This window comes from Papaver somniferum, chromosome 6 (assembly GCF_003573695.1).
Source record: "Papaver somniferum cultivar HN1 chromosome 6, ASM357369v1, whole genome shotgun sequence".
Taxonomy (NCBI): Eukaryota; Viridiplantae; Streptophyta; class Magnoliopsida; order Ranunculales; family Papaveraceae; genus Papaver; species Papaver somniferum.
The window spans coordinates 99,214,020-99,227,403 of NC_039363.1; the positions used below are offsets into that span (position 1 = coordinate 99,214,020).

A 13,384-nucleotide genomic window follows, 5' to 3' on the forward strand; every position below is an offset into this window, starting at 1 on the left:
ATTCTGTTGCATTCCCGGAACCATCAAATACTTGAAATTTAGGTTGCTTGTATGTTACTGGCATGGATTTATCCAGCAATCCTTGAGTGAAAGGAGATTGCATGTTAAAACTCATTGTGGGCGGGGTCAAACAATAGTGTTCTTCGAGATATCTAGCAATATCTTCTTCTGCCATCATGGTATGATTTGTTTCCTTGCTAGGTTTTCCTTCCAAATTCTGGGAACTTTCTTTCAGCGTTTGGATAGTACTTTTCTTGTTTACTTACATAGTGTTGTACCCATTACCGATCCAAATGCTAGAGCCATTGGGATCCCATTCTAATTTTTTCCATGCGATTTTGTCCAGTTTATTTGGTCGTCAAATCAGTGTATTTTTTCCCACATTTTCTAATTTCTCTCCATTATAAAGAAAAAAGTCAGATTATGTGCATTCTCCTTAACGAGGGGTGCACGCCACCACTGATTTAATTTAAGAAATTATATAACAGGGTCGAGTTTGTAAACACGGAGAATAATGGGGACGTCTATCATTTAACCAATCAAGCAATCAAATGAACATGACAGTCTTTAGAGGAGTGTTGTGCACGTAATTAAAACACTTTGTGCGTCGATATTTCTCAAAGTGGGGAGAAAATAGACAGGGGATGGTATTCCTACTTTAACGGTCCTGAAATCTGCTGTATTCCGGTCAGGCCAGGCAGTCGTCCAGCTCATTCCCATGTATAACACTTTACATAACTTAGGCAGCATGTGGGTCAGGCGGCCAAGCTGTCGTCACATGTAAATTCAGAATATTAAGTAACTAGTACTCTTACCGAATCTGAATAATGGTATCTCTGTTTTAAATCCTTCATTATCCCCTAGCTCATTCTCATCTATAACACTTTACATAACATAGGCAGCATGTGGGTATAAGTTAAATTAAACTTCACATCTACAATACTTTTAATTTATTATCATTAAACACCATTACGTGCAAGTAACCATCCACCCCATTTTAGTCTTTTAGCTGCATCAATATCCCATGCGCTGTGCGTCGTTTTGGAAGCTACCATGTCTAGAGATTAGCATTGCTTATTGTTGTGATAACATAGTACCGCTATAACTAATAGTGAAGTATATTGCATATATTTCATAAAAGGCACGTAAGTAAAGTTAAAGATCTGTATGGCTGTGGAGACTGTTTATCATCCAAACGGTGTTGCACAGTTGCTACACATGAAGAGAGAGCGGCGGTTTCTTTCGAAGAGAATATGGGATTTCAGTGATGCCATTAACCTGGGGATACTCATTTTGGGAATTGCAGTGCTCTTAGTTGCTCCTTTTCACTTTACTTGGAGTGCACTTTGGGTTTCACTTGTATTGCACTGGGTGACTATACATTTAGGCGTTACTCTTTGTTTCCATAGAAACCTTGCTCACAAGAGTTTTAAACTCACAAAACCACTTGAATACTTGTTTGCTTACTTTGGACTACATGCTGCACAGGTTGGCAAGCATCTCTTTTCATAACCCTTGATTTCGTTGTGTGTTGATTTGTTTGACTCTTTTTTTATGGTTGTTCTTGAACTTGCTCATCAGAGAGACACTATGTGGTGGGTTAGCGTGCACCGACACCACCATCAATTCACAGATTCTGATCGAGATCCACATAGTCCAGTTGAAGGATTTTGGTTCAGCCACATCAATTGGCTCTTTCATCACAACTATATTGATGAAAAGGTTGGCACAACAGTCATCATGCCTTTGAGTTCTCCGCCCGGTTGGGGCTTGAATGGTGGCAACTCGACATGCCTTGGCACATTATAAAGCTACTCGAGTATGTTGGATTAGCAACAAATGTCAAAGTCCCTACGGAGATTCAGAAGTCAAAATTGTCTTTCAAAAATCATTATGCATTTCGTCAAACTGAAAAGTTGCACTAATTCAATCTATTTTATACCTTTAGTAAATGGCGATTTGGGTTTTCTTTGTCAACTTAAGTACTATAATAGGCTTATTGCAATAAGGTCCAAGATGCATAGCATATGTAGTGATATGCTCTGATAGACCAAAACATATGCAGATAGCCAGCCTAATTGCTGTATGTATGTGTGTACTTTCAAGCTTTCTTATGCAAGTACCTTGATATTTCGTGCATGTTCTTGTAGAGGTGGGATGTTAAGTATTGTATTCTGTGCATTGATTCTGCTTAATTGCTGTATTCAAAACACCTTTCTTACTAAAATGTTACAGTTGATAAACTCAACTGGTACGGAAAACTAAAAAGGAAGACATTCTGGCAAAATTGTGGGAAAGACCTCAATCTATTATTTTTCACCTTTATTGGGATAAAATCTTGGTCAAATATGGACAGTGAATGTAATTTGATCGAATCACCCCATATAAATTCCACTAGGCTACAAAATAAAACCTGTGCAGAGAAAATGTAAACAGAAAAGAAATGGATAAATTACCGATTAACAGTAGTATCGAAGGGAGGTATATGCAATGAGCCACTGATTTCTTGACAAGTCTCTGGAACGAGCCATTGATCAATGACTAGTTGAGGCACTTTGCTTGGTAGCTTTAGTAGAATGAGCAGGTGGTGCGGATTTGGGATCTTCAGTTGTACGAGCATCGGTTTCTGAATAAATTTCTGACCCTGATTTGGCATTCTCATTGCCATTAAGATTCCTCAAGTTATAAATACCAGGCGGGAGTCCTTGAGCCTTAGCTAGGAGCTTCAATTCTGCAAGTTCTCCTCTAATCGACTCCAGTTCTCTTTCTAATTTTTCTTTTTCCTGCCTGCGCAACTCCTCCTTTCTGGCTTCAGATCTAGCACTTCTTTGCACCTCAAATATAATAGCAGCACCAGCAACCGAGAATACGAATACTTCCCCAAGAAGTTCCGCAGCAGCTTGAACAGCTTTGTGTTCATTCAAAGGTCGGATGGCAACATCAGTTGCATGACCATAAATCCGTCTCTGCACGATTGTCGTGAGCCTGTGATTTGTCTGGGCGATATTGATGATGTATTCACGAAATCTAGGGTGTTTACCAGCTGCTGCTTTTAGTCTATTAGCAACAGGTTTACACATGGTTCTCACAGCAAGAATACCAAGCTTAACAACTGGGAGCTTCATCATATCTTGAAAACCTGCTGGATCAACAACACTATCTATTTGATCGGTCTTCTAAAAACAAAACCAAGTACTGATTCTTAAACCATGATTATAACTTTTAGAGTCGAGGGTTTCTTGAAGAAGAAGAAGCAGAAGAAAAGGAAAAAAAACTTCGTTGACTGGTGCGAATTCTTTGGTGGTTTGATCAGTGATACTAGGGTTTTGGGGATTGTTTGTTTGGTGGTGAAGCTAACAATATTAATCTTGATTTACATTCCACACTTCAAAGGGACTCCTGTATATTTTATTTTTACTTAGGAACCAAGCCTAGACAGAGTTTCTTTATCCGGCTCTCTCTACAAATACATAAAAATAGAGCCCTTGCGCCTTGACGTTTAACACTAGATATTTTTGCAACCTTGCACATGCACTATGGTTTGGTGTCACACGCCCATTTAATCGCCTAAAATTTTCATGGGACATGACCGGCAATGATTGTGGTTCAGTGAATCAACTACACCCAAAATCACTCAGCCTTACATACTTGCACCAAAGTATGCATCTGTCTTCACTCATAAGGCAATACGCAACGAAAGTCTTTTCTTCTTTCTCTTTAACTCTTATGCCCCCATAAGCATAAGACGTTCTGCCATGTACTTGAACAATTCTCACACAAATCAGCAATATTAGAACACAAAGATTATTGGAACAAACCCATTTTATTGCACTAAAGGAAAATTACAAAACTCGTCCAACTCATGGACCAAAACAGGCCATTCACCCTCTTGGTGAATGCCTAAAACACTCTCTACATTAGTGGTTCTTCTCTCAAACGAACAACACCAATATTATTGATTCCTAAGCTATTTATACCAACTAGGATCAGGCCAAAACTTCTGTTCAACCGCTTGCACAAGCTTTGGACAGCCAAGAGTCCAAGTAGTTTCCATAACCGCCAATCTGCTTTTCAACTTCCACCTTTTGTGTTGTCATGCAGATTGAAGCCACGCTTGTCTTGAACGGTTAGGGACACTCAAATAAGGTTATGAACTCATTTCATATCCCTTCCAACTTGTCTCGCACCTTTGGCACGCTTGTGAAGCCAATAACCAACACTTGAGCTATAATGTGCCACTTTTACGCCAATTTTATGCACCACTGCATATGACCCTGATCTGAACTTGCTAAGACGCCTTAGTTAATCCAAATTCATGCCGACATGATTTCCAACTGATGCCAATGCGTGCCATATTCTCATATGCGTTATTCTTGCTTCACTTATCCAATTTGCTTGACAATAGTAATGCGCACTCTCGCATTACTTAGTGCATTATTAAGCTTTGGCCAGCCTTGAACTAATGCATAGACTAATCCTTAGTCTATTCTACATGCTTGCATCTTCCTTGAGTTTGTGCCAACTCAATTCTACGGACATGCCAACATCGCATGTTGCATCTTACAACTTTGGCTTTGTCTTGCCTTCTACTTAATGAAGCTTCATTGTGTCGGTCAATAACTTCATTACTTAGCCAAATGCATTTACAATGTAGTGTCACCCTTGCACTTCATTGGCCCTACGGGGTTATGCCATTCTTAGCACTTGACAGTCTACGCAGTGTCGCGTCATCCTGGCTGCACATTAACTTGGCCTGCAACTCTGTAACGCGTAATCATTATGCGCCACTTGCATCCCTGTTATAGCTGGCCAAGACCGTAGGCGCAATGTCAGTTGATTCCTTCGATAAACATTGAGTCGATGCTCACAACAAATTTATGGCCCTGTTAGGAGCAAGCCACACGGCTTTATTGACTGTTATAAACTGCTTAAAAAGAACGTGGTAAGAAGCCTCTTAAATTATGTGTCGCCTTAAAAAGGAATTTGTTTGGAAATCTGCAAAAGGAAGCCGCCTTCAGCTTCTTTTACTGCTATTACTGCTATCGAAATGGGTTGCTTCTTAAATTATGAGAAACCTTAGCTTCTCTAAAACCAAACTGGAAAGTGTAAATGGGTTTACAAATAACTAACTGAGAACACAATATAATATAAATTAACATGTTACAATTGACTAGCAGTAACTCACGCCTTCTCCATTTACGACCTCACCAATGCGATACACCACATTGCCTTCCTGTCTTTCTTCTTCAAGTATCCTATCAGCGGCCTCGGAGCTAACAACGAGAACCATGCCAATTCCCATGTTGAACGTTCGCATCATTTCAGCCTCTTCAACTCTTCCAGCCTTCACAAGCACATAAAGATTTATTTAGGATTATCACAAGAAGAAATAAGTTTCCAGGATAGATGGAGAATTTATTTTGCTTAAGATGTATTTCAAATGGGTTTCTTTTTTGGTTACCTCTTGGATCCACTTGAACACGGGAGGGATATCCCAAGAATTTTTATAAATTGAAGCTCCAAGGCCCTTTGGGAAGACCCTAGGTATATTATCTGTGAACCCACCACCTGTGATATGGGCTATGCCTTTCACCCCACCTTTGCTGATAATGTTCAGAACCTATTTGGAAACTACCAATATAAGAATCTTCGAGTCTTCCATCATCAAACTAAAATGTAATTTTTATAAAGGAGTTTTGAAGTCGAAGCAAAATGACTAACCTGCTTAACGTAGATGACAGTCGGCGCCATTAGAGCTTCACCCAATGTGGTTTGTTTTCCAGGAAGCTGTGATTCCAGTGTAAGCTCACTTCGAGCCAGGACCCTGAACATGGAGAAACAAAACCTTCATATGACCTTTCTGAATTAAGCACCTTTTGCAAATTGTCCAAGAAAAATAACATAGCAAAGAAACGGGAAAAACCAAGGAAATTTTCATTATTTTCACGAGTTAAGGGATAACCTTCTAACAAGAGAAAACCCATTAGAATGAACTCCACTAGATGGAAGGCCAATGAGAACATCTCCAACCCCAATGTTTTTCCCATCAATGACAGAATCCTTCTTCACAATTCCAACCGCAAAACCACTGAGATCATATTCCCCCTCAGCGTAGAAACCTGGCATTTCAGCTGTCTACATGGCACAAACACGAATCACATAAGAAGAAGATATAAAGAAAGAACACCAAACAAACCAACATCTATCCTGATGATCTGATATATTGGAACAAATCACAGTTCCTTTCAACCATCCAAAAGGTGAAAGTATATTGCGCGACTCTGTTTTTAGGTAGAAAATCTTGTGCTAAACCACTGTAAATACCACTAAGGTCTTTATACTACTCAAAAATTGCTAAATCATTTGCTTGAATGGTGAGATATGTAGTTTTGATCCTTATATCCTTATGATATTGTTTTGTTACAGGCCCAAAGAATTAACAGGAAAAAAAAAAACTAGTGAAGAGAGATTGTGGATTACCTCCCCACCTAAAAGAGCGCAGTCAGATAGTTTGCATCCATCAACGATGCCTTTTATAACCTGAATAAGCAGAAAGCTCGTCTTAGGACTGTTGCAAGACATTGGAGGCAGTGAACGACACAAGAAGAAGCAAAATACACTTCAACATTCATAAAGAGTGAGATCTCCTCCACCTTTTCAGCCAGGTCAACATCAAGACGGCTAGTAGCGAAGTAATCAAGGAAGAATAAAGGCTTTGCTCCAGATGTGATAATATCATTGACACTCATGGCAACCTAGGAAGGAAAAAAAATTTGTAACGCCAGTCTTAATTTCAAGATACAAGGTGCAAGGTTCAGTTAGAAATATACAAGGTCTATCCCAATAGTGTCATGGATATTTGTTTCAAAAGCAAGCTTAAGTTTGGTTCCAACACCGTCAGTACCAGCAACAAGGTATGAATCCCCTGTTCAGTGAAAAAAGAAAAAAGAACTGAATCAAATGTCTAGACCTGAAAGGAACAATGATTAAACAACTGAATTCTCCAGAGTAAATACATAAACATATATACATATAGCAGTCCGGCAATACACGGTAATTCTAATGGCTAGAATTTCTTTTTGTTTCTTTAGCACGGTAAATGGCTACAACTCTTTTATTATTAACAAATTGTGCTGTAAAGTTGTGATTTCTAAAAATATCTCAAAAAGAACTGAAGTTTCTGGCGTTGGGTGAAAATGCTAATAACAGAAATTTCACAACATGCTAATCTCAAGTAGATTACATAGTGGTTTTGAAAATCAGAAGATCGCTATGAATTTCAAATTTTTAGCTATCCACAAACAAAAGACAGGAAGGGGTACATGCTAGACATGACATTAGATGAATCGTGTGGACACAAAATAGTTGGATGAGAAAAAAAAATAAGATCAAGAATCGATGGTTATTTCAAATATACGGGTCATAGATGTACGATGTTTACACAAGAAAACCCAATGTTGGGTAGTTATACCTAATGTTGAACATGTAATCTAAGTATCCATGTAAAACAAATCATATATATAAACAATTCAATCCATCTCCACAAGAAAAAGTGGAAGATTTCCTGCAATTCTGTTCTTAAGTTGGATCAGGCCATCGATCTTTCAACCACACAAATCTTTTTCCACTTCAAATGGCAGCAAATACCACAACTCTTTAACAATTCTAGTGTGCCATCAATGCTACCTGCTAGCTTGTAACCTTTAAGAAGAGGTTTGAACTGTGGTATTTGCTGCCATTTGAAGTGAAAGAATTGCAGAAAATCTTCCACACTTTCTTGTGGAGATGGATTCAACTGTTTATATCCGATTCAGTTTACATGGATACTACCAGTAACATAAGATAGGAGAAGAAATAAGAATAATAGAGAAATGTTAGGACTCTTCCTTTGAATCTGTTAATAGAGAATTACTAGGAATCTTGGTACACGTATCATTAACACTAGCATGATACCTCTACTCCTCATTCAAGTTCTAGCTATTTCATATCAATTACACAGCCATCATGGTAAACAAACTAAACCTAATTCAAAAGGGGCAAACCATTCATGTGGCCAGTGTATCATATAACGACATAATCCCCATAACGCAAAATCAAATGTTGCAATCACCATCCGATAGACACGCAGTATGTAAACAAAATTTCCACACATCACTTCAAACCGAAAGCTAACCAATCTGTGAAACGATTCGATAATTATAATAAACACACAATACGAACACTACTTTCACGAACTCTATAAATCTCAAAATCAATAGAGAAAATGCTAATTTCCTCAAACAACAAATTGAATAAAGCCTTTGCTTCAAGAAATCACTGCATTGCATAACAGAGAAATTAAATTAGACATTTACCCAGAGGAAACAGGCCACCAAAACCTCCAATTCCTGGTGCCATCTTTGCAATTCTACGAACAAGCTCAGACCCAGCATCAATATCCACACCAGCCTCTTTATATGTCATACTCTCCAAATCTTCATTTTCATCTTCCTTTTTAGCTTTTAAAACTACAGAAGAAGAAGCTTTCTTCATTCTTATTTGTTTTGATACACTTTGAGATGTTTTGGAGAAAGAAGATGATAAACTAGGTTTATACAGATTTGATTTCGGCAGGTTTTGATCGGAGGATGATTTAGTTGAGAATGGAACACATCTCAATAGCTCTGCGTTAGCTCTACAACCGATTTCCATGGCGACAGATTATACCTTTATCGGTTGATACTCTCTGGGAGTGTTTTGAGTTGGTGAGAGTGTAGAGGGAGGAAGGTGGAGAAAGAAAGTAGGGTTTAGGTTTTTATGGACATTGAAGAAAATTAGATCATTTTAGTTAGGGTATAAGTGTCAATCTATTTGCTTTTCTGTAAGCTTTTGAGAGTTTCTAGATAAAAAGTGATCGGCGTAGGCGAATCCGGCCGCCAACATTTTAGTGACGGGAATAGCCTCAACAACTTTACTAGCTTATATTTCTAGAAAAATTATAGTTACACTTTGATTACACCAACATCTAGGATTCGACATTTTACCTCTACGTGTTCCAAGAAGCACCACACATTCTAAATGCAGCGCAGCACAAGTTCACTGTTTGATCTGATATATTAGTCGGCAAAAAAATCTACTGTCCATAGAGTCTTATGGCAGCCAATTATGCAGTCCAAAGTTCCGGATCATACATCTCGAATACAATATCTTCACTGAAAAAGGCACAGATAAGTTGTATTTCTTCATTGAACAACCCAAGTTGTCAAATCTCAGCTGATAGTACTAGTAAAAGTAGAAAACTAGATGAGAGAAAGAATAAGAAGATTGCACCTGCTGCGACAATCCCAACAATGTCCGAAATCATGGATTCCTCTAAAGTTCAGAAACTCCAACTGAAGTTACAATCGTTGGGACCTTTTTTTAGAATCACTGTCAGTAGTTTAGAAACGGAGAAAGAGCTGGGGAGAGCTGAAGGTTTTGTGAAGATTTGGTTTGGAGCTGGTAAAATTCTTCATTTAGACAACATTATATTGAGAAGGGAAACACTGGGCATGGAGAAATCAATATTTGGGATAGGTTTGTTTGTCGGAGCCGTTGCTATCCGATATGGTTATGATTGCGGTTGTAAGACAGCTGAGCTTCTTGCCATTAATGATTCTGATCTTTACCATTCCAAGGTTCCTCTCCTTCCTTCCTAGCTTCTTTCATTCATGCATTTTATCTTATCTATGCAGTTTTTGTAGTTCAATTTGAGTGGCCAGGGATTGGGTATAATGTCATAATGATGTTGACAAAATCTTCTGATTCAGCTTGTTAGGTTCTATACAAGAATGGGGTTCAGGGCAGTGCATGAGGTGACAGGAGGTTCTATTCAAGACCTAGCACACTTGTTGGTATGGGGAGGCAACGGAACTCGAATGGATGCCAACATCGAGGAACTTTTGTTAAAATGGGGCAGAAAGTTTAAGCCAAGGAGTTCATCTCAAAGATGACACAACACAACATGCAATCGCTTTCCAAAGCTGAGTTTGAAGTCGACTGAAACAAATAAATGATTATCCTTTTTTTTTTTTTTTTGTAACTTACAGGATGTACTGGTAGAAATACAGAATCCATCAGAAACTGTATAGAGCATAAATGAGAAGCTCAACCTAGAACTTTCAAACCCAAACTCAGAATCTGTAATATCAGTGAATTGCAGGACTTGGACATATCCAAAGATGTTTGAGAAACAGAATTCACAAATGAAATATTTTCTGCATTTAGAAAACTTTTTTCCAGCAATTCAGCAAGAAGCTTAAAATGTTCCATGTGCCGGATAACAAAGATATAAGTGACACAAAATGGTCATATAGCATTTTCTCAGGCAAGCCAGAGCTAAGAACCTCTAATACAAAAAAAATGAATTGTTATAAAAGCCTTCTACGAAACGCTTTCGCTAAAAAATAATAAAAAAGCAGTACAGTATCAGGCCTAACATGCGAGCAAAACAATTAAATCCACAGGCATCTGAAACCTAAGAAAAATGAAAAAAGTTTCATCTGTAGCACATTTATTTCCAGCTTTTTTCGACACCACCAACAAAACACAAGGTCAACGAATTCCAGCAGCGTAAGATCAATTCCAGACAATGAATATTCAGAAGACGGTCACTCAAGGCTTGAGAGCAAGGGACAATCCGAACCTGGGAGCCTTATCCAAGGCCTTGGTGTCAAACTCACCAGAGAGTGTCAAGAAGGACTTGAGTTTGAGCTCGTGTTGCATGAGAGCGGCAAGCTTCCCATGGTTGTTGAGCCTGTACTTCACAGATGTTAGGGGATCAACTGCATACGAACCTCCTACCGTGATTGTGTTTTCATTAGTGGAGAACTTCCTGCAGACCTCTGCCACACCTGAAGTCCTCTTCAACGCATCTAGATGGTGCACGTATGAGGCAGTTATAGTATCCCCCTTATCAGACCTAAAAATAGAAACCAAAGAAAAGGTCACAAAGTGCTAAAGAGTAAAAAAAATCCCACAATCCAATAACCCAAACAACAAAAACCATATTTGCTGTGGTTGCTTGAAGTTGGAAGACTTACAAAATAATTGAAGCTTTGTAGTCTGGATTAGTCAGACTAATGCCAGCATTGTACTTTGTCAAAGCACCCGCACTTGTATCATAACCACCCTCTGCACCAAAAGCGAAGGTAGGGGAACCCACGGTTGCTGTGACATCAACTGTAGGGGACTGGTTCAAGCCAACAGCTGTTGTGACGGTTGCATGATCATGGAAGTATTGCATCTCTATCTACAGCAGAAGAAAAAGATATGGCAGTTTTAGTATATCAGATAATAACTACGACAAAATAGATTTTCCACCTGTAAAAAAAATAACTTGGTACCTTGCCAGAGTTGTAGTTGGGCAGCTTAAATGAAGCAATTGCTTTTGTTGCAGGCATAATCTCCAAGAATGTCAGGGTTGTCAAAATCTGACAGATTGATGATAAAGATAGACATCATGATTAAAAACTATAACTCTAACAAGAAAATAAAAATGGAAAACTTAAACTCAAAGGTAAGTCACCCACATTAGATTCTGTGTCAACTTTGACATCGATGATTGTGTTCTTGTACTTGTATTGAGCTGCAACATCACCTGTCGAGAGCCCTCCCTTCTTAACTGCAGTTGACGAAAGAGCCTGAAAACAATGCAGAAATCTTAAACCATTCAGTTGACATTATCTGAGATATGAATGAAGATTCTAGAATGACAAATAACTAAACAAAGTGTAGGTTCAATGGGAGTCATTGTCCCGAGATTATACATGACTAAAAAATGATTTTTTCAACGCCGCTAAAAAATCATCAAACATTTGCTTCATACAAAAGTAGCAAAGAAAAAAGAGAACGAAAAATGCCACAGTGGGTAATAAACCTAATGGCCAGAACTGGGAAGAAGTACAAGGGAATAGGATATACGTAAGCGTTCCAAATCAGCTGGATATGGAGTTCAGGCCTTAGGTGGATACAGCTTATTAATGAAAATCTCAGTTCAACTTACTCGTGAATTTATAATAGAACACAAAAATACCTGGTGACATATGTGCATGAACCTACATACATCAATTCTAGTTTTTGCTACTTATCTCACGAAACCATACATTTTCCACACCTACGCTTCACAGTTGCAAGCTTCAACGACTTACAAACATCACTTGTTTCCAATTACATTGCCATCCTACGCCTATTCGCCACAGGGATGACCTGAGCCCTTAATACGGCTATAACATCTATAACATCGATAATTTATTCAGACTAGCTCCAGTTATATACACAACATCATCAGTAAATTAAAGGTTCTTACATTAGGACCACTTCAAGAACAAGAGAACCCATATTATAACAAAATCATCAATGGAAATTCAAGCTGTGCATCTGATAACTGGAATTAATATCAAAATCATAGATATGTCTATCAGAATGAACATTTAGATCCACTATTCAACAAAGACTAAGCAGAAGAAAAAATAAAACACAAAACAGATAAAACCTAACCTAATTACATATCATTACACCTCGAATCTCAATCAAAATCACCATCATATAATTTCACAATCATCCTCACCAGTGCATAACCAAAATTGAATAGAATATTCAAGATATAATTTCATCTCCGAATTTCAATCAAAAAACAATCTATGCAGCACTCAAATAACAGACATAAATCAAACAAACAAAATCGAAAAAATCATGAAAAAGAATAATTAGGCTTAGTAATTTCATACCACTCCAGAATCGCTCAGAGTTGAAACAGTGAATTTCTGATCATAACTGTAATCCCTGGTGAGCAGATCTACAATTCCATCAAATCAACAAACACCATATCAAAAGCAAACACACATCACGGATTACAAGGATCACTGATCGAAATTCTCAAACTCAGAGACGAAGAAGAAGAGGGACTTGTTCAAACCTTTAGCTGTCTTTCCAATTTCAGAGAACAATCCAGGACCCATGGTTTACAGCAGCAGCAGAGAAAACACAGCGCGAAGAGAAAAAGAGAGGAGAAAGTTTAGACTGAAACAAAGGAGAGGAGTGGAAATGTTGAGGGGGTTTTATCACAGAAGTTTCTTTTCTTTTACCGCAAGAATGTAGTGAAACTAACAAGAGTGAATGTTTTGATGATCCTGTGCTCATCGTATTACACGTTGTTTGATATTTTGGGGAGCGATTATGAGACGTTGGATTGTTCTTTTGAGAGAGTGATTAGGTCAGAGTCAGACAATTTGTAGGAGGTGTGGCTCGAGGCTGGCACGAAGAGTTATCACGTGTTAGTAGTATACCAACCTTTTATAGTCCCATCCCATGTCATCCGGTTGTGACAGCTGTCACAGAGAATGACGAAGTTTTTGAGAATTGTTTG

At 38.3% G+C, this 13,384-nt stretch overlaps 5 protein-coding genes across 5 annotated transcripts; 2 read left to right on the forward strand and 3 right to left on the reverse strand.

The window, feature by feature from the left end:
• Window positions 1-844: 844 nt before the first annotated feature.
• On the forward strand, window positions 845-2,223 carry LOC113285955 (acyl-CoA 5-desaturase AL21-like). The gene is made up of 2 exons (XM_026534690.1): window positions 845-1,488; window positions 1,582-2,223. The coding sequence occupies exons 1-2, from the start codon at window positions 1,168-1,170 to the stop codon at window positions 1,807-1,809; spliced, it is 549 nt and encodes a 182-aa protein (XP_026390475.1). The 5' UTR covers window positions 845-1,167; the 3' UTR covers window positions 1,810-2,223.
• A 311-nt stretch (window positions 2,224-2,534) lies between these two features.
• On the reverse strand, window positions 2,535-3,125 carry LOC113291192 (optic atrophy 3 protein homolog). The gene has a single exon (XM_026540754.1). The coding sequence runs from the start codon at window positions 3,123-3,125 to the stop codon at window positions 2,535-2,537; it is 591 nt and encodes a 196-aa protein (XP_026396539.1).
• A 1,861-nt stretch (window positions 3,126-4,986) lies between these two features.
• On the reverse strand, window positions 4,987-8,821 carry LOC113288559 (phosphoribosylformylglycinamidine cyclo-ligase, chloroplastic-like). Its single transcript, XM_026537635.1, has 8 exons — window positions 8,355-8,821; window positions 6,831-6,925; window positions 6,654-6,755; window positions 6,481-6,540; window positions 5,963-6,135; window positions 5,722-5,824; window positions 5,462-5,620; window positions 4,987-5,344 (listed from the first exon to the last, which is right to left on the reverse strand). Exons 1-8 carry the CDS (start codon window positions 8,689-8,691, stop codon window positions 5,171-5,173), a joined length of 1,203 nt encoding a protein of 400 aa, XP_026393420.1. The 5' UTR covers window positions 8,692-8,821; the 3' UTR covers window positions 4,987-5,170.
• Window positions 8,822-9,105: 284 nt separating this feature from the next.
• On the forward strand, window positions 9,106-10,240 carry LOC113288562. Its single transcript, XM_026537637.1, has 2 exons — window positions 9,106-9,656; window positions 9,789-10,240. The coding sequence occupies exons 1-2, from the start codon at window positions 9,132-9,134 to the stop codon at window positions 9,969-9,971; spliced, it is 708 nt and encodes a 235-aa protein (XP_026393422.1). The 5' UTR covers window positions 9,106-9,131; the 3' UTR covers window positions 9,972-10,240.
• LOC113288561 (mitochondrial outer membrane protein porin 2-like) lies at window positions 10,217-13,087 on the reverse strand. The gene is made up of 6 exons (XM_026537636.1): window positions 12,935-13,087; window positions 12,747-12,814; window positions 11,550-11,660; window positions 11,364-11,450; window positions 11,061-11,269; window positions 10,217-10,939 (listed from the first exon to the last, which is right to left on the reverse strand). The coding sequence occupies exons 1-6, from the start codon at window positions 12,975-12,977 to the stop codon at window positions 10,633-10,635; spliced, it is 825 nt and encodes a 274-aa protein (XP_026393421.1). The 5' UTR covers window positions 12,978-13,087; the 3' UTR covers window positions 10,217-10,632.
• Between the last annotated feature and the right edge of the window lie 297 nt (window positions 13,088-13,384).

Coding starts and splice junctions, on each gene's coding strand:
- LOC113285955 (XM_026534690.1), top strand. CDS start 1,168: ATGGCTGTGGAGACTGTTTATCATCCAAACGGTGTTGCACAGTTGCTA. Junction 1,489..1,581: donor TTGGACTACATGCTGCACAG/GTTGGCAAGCAT, acceptor CTTGCTCATCAG/AGAGACACTATGTGGTGGGT.
- LOC113291192 (XM_026540754.1), bottom strand. CDS start 3,125: ATGAAGCTCCCAGTTGTTAAGCTTGGTATTCTTGCTGTGAGAACCATG.
- LOC113288559 (XM_026537635.1), bottom strand. CDS start 8,691: ATGGAAATCGGTTGTAGAGCTAACGCAGAGCTATTGAGATGTGTTCCA. Junction 6,926..8,354: donor TGGTGGCCTGTTTCCTCTGG/GTAAATGTCTAA, acceptor TTCACTGAACAG/GGGATTCATACCTTGTTGCT. Junction 6,136..6,480: donor GCGCTCTTTTAGGTGGGGAG/GTAATCCACAAT, acceptor TGTGCCATGTAG/ACAGCTGAAATGCCAGGTTT.
- LOC113288562 (XM_026537637.1), top strand. CDS start 9,132: ATGGCAGCCAATTATGCAGTCCAAAGTTCCGGATCATACATCTCGAAT. Junction 9,657..9,788: donor CTGATCTTTACCATTCCAAG/GTTCCTCTCCTT, acceptor CTTCTGATTCAG/CTTGTTAGGTTCTATACAAG.
- LOC113288561 (XM_026537636.1), bottom strand. CDS start 12,977: ATGGGTCCTGGATTGTTCTCTGAAATTGGAAAGACAGCTAAAG. Junction 11,661..12,746: donor CTCTGAGCGATTCTGGAGTG/GTATGAAATTAC, acceptor CATTGTTTTCAG/GCTCTTTCGTCAACTGCAGT. Junction 10,940..11,060: donor TACAAAGCTTCAATTATTTT/GTAAGTCTTCCA, acceptor TTCTATTTTTAG/GTCTGATAAGGGGGATACTA.